Here is an 8,607-nt window from a genome sequence, read left to right on the forward strand (position 1 = left end):
CCAAATCTCGGTCATTACCCTTACAATCAAAATTGCAACACTAGATGTTATTGATAAATGCAATGATGTTCTTCCCGTATCAACACTTGATTGAAAACATGTTTGGCTAACTCATGCTTGTAACTGCTTGCACTAACTCCATCACATATAATGTTTGAAGTGAAACAATTTGACGAGAGTACTGCCTGTCATGCTAGCACACTCTGGTAGATCTGTGCACATCATACTAAGTTCTCTGAGATCAAATGATAACCACTTTTTGCACAAGAGTACTCAGAGTGAAATCGTGTGGGGAATATGTCCATTGTTGTGCCAACACCCTCAAGAAGATCAGTACATGTTATGACATCTCGAGATCAATCGATAGCTACTTTCTGCGTTGTACTTATACACACACTCACTACACCGATTCATCTACTCCTTGGCTAGCTGTCTGACATCTTGTTTAGTCATGAGTAATGGGCATGAAACCAGACCCCTTGATACAATATCATTTGATATATCAAAAGAATCATATACATTGAGTATGTAGATTCTGCCCTCTTATATCCATTGCATCCTTGCATCGTGTAAAAATTAGATGGTGAAGGATTAGCAACACTACAAGTTAACTTGTAGAATTGTTTGTGGTTCAAGTTGGAATCCTTTTTTAATGTATTTTAGTCATCAAGAAGCGCTCTCCTAAGTGGGGTTTTGGTTAAAGATTCTCTCATTATTGAGACCTAAGGGTGTGGTCACAATAATATCGGTCCACATAACTCTAGGGTGATTCTCACTAAGTTGTGTAAAGTATTGAGCTGTCAATGGGCACACATTATTCATCTAAAATGAACAATCATTGAGTGGGGTGTATAAGGAGAGTAGGCCCTATTGATGTAAAATATTTTACAAAAGCATTATTATTTGAATCATCTTGTTTGTCTCTTGCGTTACACTATGTGTTTAACCAAGTAATCAAAGTTGTGGTTAAACCCATATCATTATGCATACTAACTTTTATTTAGCCACTTGTTCATGTATAAATAAATTGGTAAAAAAAAATTCAAAAAATAAGTTGTTTTGTGGGACAAGCAAGGTTCCAAGTCCAAAAGATTTCTCTTCGTTCGTGTGGACCCATTAGGGCAACCAGTTGACACATCTTAGTCCAATGTCGTCTTTCTTGTCTACCCAAGATTGTCCCTCTTCTCCAACCAATCAAGACCCGATTAGAATGGATCCCACTCCATGAGATCCAACCAATAGCGATTCTTATGAGACACAATTGAGCTGAAATGTCAACCAATTGCAAACAGAGATGGTAGAGATGAGACAGGTGTTGACCTAGATCCTCTAGTTCACTCAAGATCAGGCTAGGATATCAACATTACACTATAGAACCATGGCCAAACCAAATCAGGCCTATTGGCCCATGCCCCACGTCCCCGGTTTGTGAAGAGCAAGTAGTGATGCAACCTCCAGTTTTAGCTCCCCATGTCGAACAATAAAACCCACAACCACAACAAGGCTAGAAGAGGAGACGATAGTTCACCGATCCAGAATCAAGTTTATTTACAATATATATTGAATTACTGATAAAAGGGTTCTTGGGCACATTACCATCATTGTCAGTTAATTATCATCTACCACATTGGTACAATCCACATCGATACTATAATCATCATGCCCAAAAGAGGCACCCCACTGATAAGTGCATTAGTTTGCAGCATGCTATTCAGAATCTCGTCGGTGATGGAAAGTTTAATTTGAACACTAAACAGTAGTTAGGTGGGGTTGAAAGCCCCTTTTGAGACATGATGGGGCCAAAACCAAGACCCGATGAAGATCAAAACCAGATAGTGAGCTCATGATGCAAATAATCGCTCAAGCCCCAGAACCTTGTCAAATTTTGATGCCACCTGAGTCATCAAAGCAACAGTGACAATTCACTAATCTAGGCTGCCTATGTCTTCTAATATATGCTAAATTGAAGAAAGAAGGACTAGTAGGCATGGGTTGTCCATGGTCAAAATAAAAAATCCTCTTCCAGATTGGTATGACCAAATTAATATTATGAGTATCACATCTGAAAAGGGCACCTCACTGATAAATCCATCGGATTTAGGCAAGTCATACGAGATTTTTTGGACATTGGAAGTATTGAGCTAAAAGCTAAACCACAAGTGATTATGACACCTAGAGAAAGGATCATAATAAAAGGAGAAGAAGAATGCAAGAAAAGGAACATTTGAGCATGAAGAAAATAATGCTAGGTTCATAGAGAGAGGGTTGTCAAGAGAAATTTCTTTCTTTATTTCCTTCCTTTTGTTTCAGAATGTAAAAATTACTTTTAATATCAATGAAATTTGGATTTTGTTTCACTTTCATGGTAACTCCCAATTCATCTATTTCTTCATTCACTCTCCGATACTGATTTAGAGTGTCAAAGTCTTGATGCTGAAAAATCTTGAGCTTTTCATATATCTAATCCTTTTCCAACGAGAATAGAGCTTAGGGGAAATCTTTCTTGTTAACCCAATTAAGGGAGGCCATCTTTAGCCATTAATCTTTCAAAAAAAAACCTAAGACATCTAATCCGCTAGTTCCCATGTTGAACCTTAGTCTTTCTTTTGAAAACCCTATCTTAGCCTGCCTACAACCCGTGTTAATCCTATAAGCAAAAACAGTCAGTGAAAGGCACCGGGTTGAACCGGTGCGATAATCCTCCGATGCTTAAGTCAGAATCTATAGCAGTTAACTTTTTTGATCCACCTTATGGAGGCTTACCTCTTGTATTAATGGGGCAAGCACTAACCAACCGCTTCACGTTTCGTGCTCTTCCGGGACTCTTGGCTAAGTAGTTGGAATATTCCGAATATTCCTTCTCTGATAGGAGTTGGAGCGCTCTTGGGAACTTGCTATACATGTCCACTGGTAGCATCTTTGGAAGATTCCTTTTGGGGGGTATATTCTCCTTCTCAAGGTCCTTCCCAAAGAGGACTTCTGTGGGCGGAGTCCTAAGGGGAAGAGTTCTCTGAGTTGGCAACATGGGAACTTCCAATTCCTTGTGGATAACTCCAGTAAAGAACAAAGAACCGTTGGCCAGGAGCCAGGCTAAGGTTTTGATAGGAAAAAGACAAGGCAGGGGCTCGTCCGGAGATATAGTCGAGGCGAGGGCTTGGCCGGTCAAGGGATGAGGCATAGGCCCGTCCGATTATGGCCGTGGCGAGGGCTTGGCATGTCAGGGGACAAGGCGTAGGCTTGTCTGGATATGGTCGAGGTGAGGGCTCAATTGATCAGGGGACGAGGCGTAGGGTCATCTGGATATGACCGAGGTAAGGGCTCGGTTGGTCAAGGGACGAGGATTAGGCTCGTCAGGATATGGCCAAGGCAAGGGCCCGGCATGGCTAGGGAGAAAGGGAGTGCTCATCCTTTGTCGACTGCTTCCAGGCTATGGGGCCTTGCCATGGGCATATTTTGGCACATCAGGTACAATATGATTTTTATAATGATGACCATATCTAGACTATAGGAAAATTGGCTCTTCTTTATGTTGTTAAACATATTTGGTGTGAAAGAAACTTTAGGAGCGAGGACCAGATTTCAAATTGTGGAAGATAGAAAGAAGAATGTTACATTGAAATGTGAGTCAACTTCTACCAAAAAAAGGATAAAGAAATGCGAACTCACATATCAGTTTTGCATAATGCAAGACAATGAAGACACTAATTCCTTGTTGATTGTTGGGGACTAGGGGTTAGTTGGACTTTACAAAATTCCCAAACCTTGTTCACGGTTCTGTTCCCCCACACACTTATGGTTTAGTAGCCTTGCATTGTGATATTTCACGATGCCAAGATGGAGCTTCATATGGTGGGATCCTACTGGATGCTAAGGGATCTCTTATTTTCACATTTGTTGGTTTAGGAGAAACTTTATATGTTGTCAATATGGAGTTGCAAGCCAATTTTTTGAGGGATTTCAATTTCTATTGATAGGGACTTCAAGAAGATCTAAATCCACTCATATTCAAAGTTACCTATTGATATGATTAGGGGCAATGTCAAAGGCTCATGGGCCGCGTGTTGAAGAGAAAATTTTTACATCTTACAAAGTCCCTCATTCAATATGAGTTCGACCATGTTTGGAGAGAAGTTAACCAATTAGAGACTTTATCGCTTATTCTAAATGATTAGTGTGAAGATTGTCGTCTTCCCTTCGGATTTCCTTGATGATCTAATTTCTTTAGTTAAACAGGGTACAGATAATTCTATTTACTTTCGAATGTAATTATATTTAGTACTCTACTACTAAATTTCTTGTATTGTGGGTTTTTGTCCTACTTGTTTTTAGAACTTTTCTATTTTTTTTATTAACCAAAAAATAATAATAATAAAATAACTCTCCCACCTTTTCTTTGTTCTTATTTTTTACATAATATTTTATTTTAGTTTATATTGATTGAAGACAAAAAAAAAAATAGATTAGAAAATAAAAGAAGTACAACATTCCATCTGAATGACAATAGTTGATCTAACGTTTGCCATGGTTGCCTCTGTTATATAGATCAAAGTCCTCTGTTTTTCCCATCCATGTTTTTCCTTGTTTTGCTACTTGCAGAACATGACACGTGGACAATAATGAGACCAACGGTCAAGATTGGATGAGGATTATTACATCCGGTGCGTTGGTCTTAAAGTTGTCCATGTGTCGCATTCTACAGGTAGCAAAACAAGGAAAAACAGGGATAAGAAAAACAGAGGATTATTTTCCCTGTTGTTATATAGGCACCTGTTCAAAAGTACAGTCTCTCTCTCTCTCTTTGTGGCAATAATAAATTGTCTGAAATGAACGATGAGACGATAAGGTGATAAGAAGCAGTGAACATCCAGCGTCTGGGAGAGCTTAGTCATGCATCCCAATCATTAGATGCTTAACGATTTTGTCGCCCACTTTCTCCGTCTCCGGCTCTGTAACTCTCTCTTCTCTCTCTCCTTCTGCGTTATTCGGGAGGCTTTTTTCAATATGAAACATACACGTGTCACCTTCTAAATTTCCTGGATCGGGCGATCTGTGTTGACTGTTGAAGCTGGGGGAATCTGGATCTGTGCCTTCCGGCGATCCGATATTGAACCGTGGCGGGTGACGTGGGTCTAAACTCTGAATCGAGACTCGAGAGTGTTATATGTGACGTCTGAAATCTAAAACCGCCGGCGAAAGCAATATCAGCCCCTTCCTATGTTCGTTCGTTCTCTAAGATGATGGGGTGAAAAATAGAGATCCAGAATTCATATCGATCGATAGATTCAACCACTATGAGGAGTCGAAGGGATGCTTTCTTTTTTTGTTAATCATTTATTTCCCTTATATTAATAATGAAGTCCCACTCTGTTTCCTCTGCTTTCAAAGATGAAGAAAGCATCTAAGGTGTAACTAACTGTTGAAGCAAACTTGGTTCTGAAGAACAAATGAGCCAAAGATCATTACATATATCAAAGAACAACAATTTATAAGACAAACCCATGAGATCCTTTTATTTGATGAGGATAGACATGGGAATAGAATGGGCTCGGCAGCCATTGCTTCCTGCACATTTCCATCCCGGACTTCCATAGACACATACATGACAATACCAAATCAAACCAAATCTCTACATCGCTACCACACTGTAATACTCGAAATTTATTGTTCTTATGAGCAAATCCATGTGGGTACCTCAACCCATCAAACACCAACAGGGCTCTTCCCCTTTATTCAAACGACTTAGACTGGGCAACTTAGATTGCCAGAACAAGTCCCGGAACGTCCTTACCTATGGCCTTAGAGAGTTTGCTTTGCCATAGTTGCTGGCACTTGAACGATGCCACCGCCGGCGACGAAGAAGACGACGAAGGAGAAGTAGATGAAGATGCTGGGGACGATTGATTGGAGTTATCTATGATGCGAGTCACAGTAAGAGATGTATTGAAGTACTCTCGGACTTGGGTGATTATTCCATCACGGGTCACCGTCCAAGCATGAACCCATAAAACAGAATGGTTCCGATCGATGCCTTCAACGAGGACGGTAGAGCAAATAGCGGCAAAGGTGAGAGGCAAGAAAACGAAAGGCTTGTCTGAAGAGGATGATGCCCCAGTGAGCAATCGCATCATATGTTGATATGATGGCGGGCCATGGAACCACCACTCGATGTCCGGCGCTAGCAAGCGTTGCACCGTCGAGACGTCTCTAGTGTTTAAGGCTTCATATAGGGCTTTAACAACACCTATACTACTGGATTCTGAACCTTCTTCCTCCAGAGTTTCTCCTGAGTTAGCCAGTGCTGGCACAGGCAGACGAGCCAAAGAAGAAACTGAAAAACAAAGAGAACAGAACACAACAAAACAGACAAAGGAGAACTCTCTCGCAAGCTGAGAGAGAGAAAGGAAAAGGAAAAACGACGTTAAAGGCAAGAGGGAGTTGAGGAGACTTGAGAGGGAGGATTGGAACGGATGGGATTGTTCTGCCTTATATAGAGATTTTAGGACCGGCTCTCGGAGAAATGGTTGTGGGGCTCAGGGCTTAAGACTCTAGGGGAGATGCTTCTATGTTTCAAGTTTCACTATTGAACATACGATCACCGTACAAGTCAGCATTCAACATTTGTCTTATTTTTTATACATACGATCACCGTACAAGTCAGCATTCAACATTTGTCTCATTTTTTATACGATGAAAATAAATATAATAATAAAAACAAATGTTGGATGCTGACTCATACAATCAGGTAATTATACAAACAACTAATTTTTTCTCATCATGGTGGGTAGAGTGGGACGCACATTTTTATCAAGCCCATTTTTCTGGTTTTAATTTTTAGGTTTCGTATCGTGTTAGTACAAGTCTGGAGAGTCTGGACTCAACTTTTTGGTAGGGATGTAAATGGGTAGTTGAAATCTGAATTCGAATTCGCATTCGTATTCATTTAGGGGTATCTATATTCGGTAAAAGGGTATCCGGAATAAAGTCTGAATTATCAGAAAAATAATTTTTCGATCCGATTAAATAATCAATTAATGATTTTGAGGGTTTTTGAAGTTTAAACAGGTTCTAAAGAATGAGGAAAATAGTTAAAACGACTTAGAAATACGGATTAAGAGAAAATTATATTCATTGAGGGGAGAAATTTTCGGATTACACAAGTCAGAGAGTAAACGGATAGTTAAAAATCCAATTTCAATCAGCATCCGTATTCGTTTAGGGGTATCCGAATCCAATCAGGAATATCTGAATCCGAACTCATCTTATTCGAATTCGATCCGTTTACATCCCTACTTTTTGGGTTCGGTGTGTTTTTTATTTTCGTTCAATACCTTCAGTTGGTCCGATTTATTTTTTTATTTTTACTGGTTTTATAAAACCCAACCAAAAACCAAACCAATAAAGGTTTGGTTCAGTTTGAGTTAGGATAAACTAATCGATTTCAGTAAGTCCGACCGGTTCAGTCTGAAACTTGATCCCTTACCCACACGGGCCACACCCAACCCAAGGGTGTTAATTGTTTCGGTTATAATTCGGTTCAGAAGGGTAGGAACCAAAACCAAATCGTTTCAACTGTTCCATTGGCCCAAATCAATACCCAAATTAACAAACGGTTCTGGGTTAATGTTTTTCTAAACAGTTTCAGATATCAGTTTCGATTTTGTTAGTGATTCGAGTTAACAATTTGGGCCCAATTGGAAACAAACTTGCTTCTTAAGCCCAACAAAGAAATATGATGTTGTTGGGCTTTAACCACGCCATCTAGGCTCGAATTGTGATTTTTTTTTTTTTTTTTTTTTAGATTTCATAAAAAAAAAAAAAAAAAAAGAATAATTACAACAACCTGATAGGCTAAACGAGGGATAAATCCCAAACCAGATGGACAAAGCAACAATAAAAAAAATGACACAACAAAAGATGGGGGTAAATAAGAAAGATAAAACAAAAAAATGAGGGGAAAAAAATTAATGGATGATATATAAAAAAATTAGGGGAGAAAAATATAATTAAAAGGATGATACATCAAAAGCGATGGGAGAAATAAGAGGAATATCCTAATAAGAGGTAAGATTTCTATTTCGTATAGTGTTTCGGCACATAGAAGGAATAGGAAGAAGTTTGTTTTTGTCTCAAATGTGATTGCTTCAAAGATATGATCGATAGAATGTATTGAGGACCATTTCTTTTATTTTTTTCCCACCAAACATAATAAATCATGGTACCAATAACCAACTTACTAATAGTATCACAAGGTGATTAATAACTAAAGTTCTTCAATATCCACCTACCATTCTTTATCAAAAGGAAGGATAACTCTTGTAGTCAACATTTATAGAATACCTTTCAGACTGAATTGGAGAAATGACAAGAGAGGAATAAATGGAGTACACTTTCCAATGAATTCTAGCAAAAGTAACAATTAGGCTCCGTTTGGTATCGTTCTAAAAAAACGTTTCTGGAGTTTTTTCGTTCTATTGGAACGAAAAAACAGAATCTTCTGTTTGGTGTCCTTATGGTCTGTTTCTATTTTTTTGGAACAAAAAGTGAAAAAAAAAAATACTGAAAAAACTGAAAAATGGAGTTCCGTCTTCCCAGTTTCGTTCCATTTTA

The 8,607-nt window shown here is 38.8% G+C and overlaps 1 protein-coding gene across 1 annotated transcript; it reads right to left on the reverse strand.

Annotated features, from left to right (window-relative positions):
• Nucleotides 1–5,445: 5,445 nt before the first annotated feature.
• Nucleotides 5,446–6,474, reverse strand: LOC122061434 (wound-induced protein 1-like). The gene has a single exon (XM_042624688.1). It carries the CDS (start codon nt 6,126–6,128, stop codon nt 5,754–5,756), a length of 375 nt encoding a protein of 124 aa, XP_042480622.1. The 5' UTR covers nt 6,129–6,474; the 3' UTR covers nt 5,446–5,753.
• Between the last annotated feature and the right edge of the window lie 2,133 nt (nt 6,475–8,607).

Source organism: Macadamia integrifolia, chromosome 14 (assembly GCF_013358625.1).
Source record: "Macadamia integrifolia cultivar HAES 741 chromosome 14, SCU_Mint_v3, whole genome shotgun sequence".
Classification (NCBI taxonomy): Eukaryota; Viridiplantae; Streptophyta; class Magnoliopsida; order Proteales; family Proteaceae; genus Macadamia; species Macadamia integrifolia.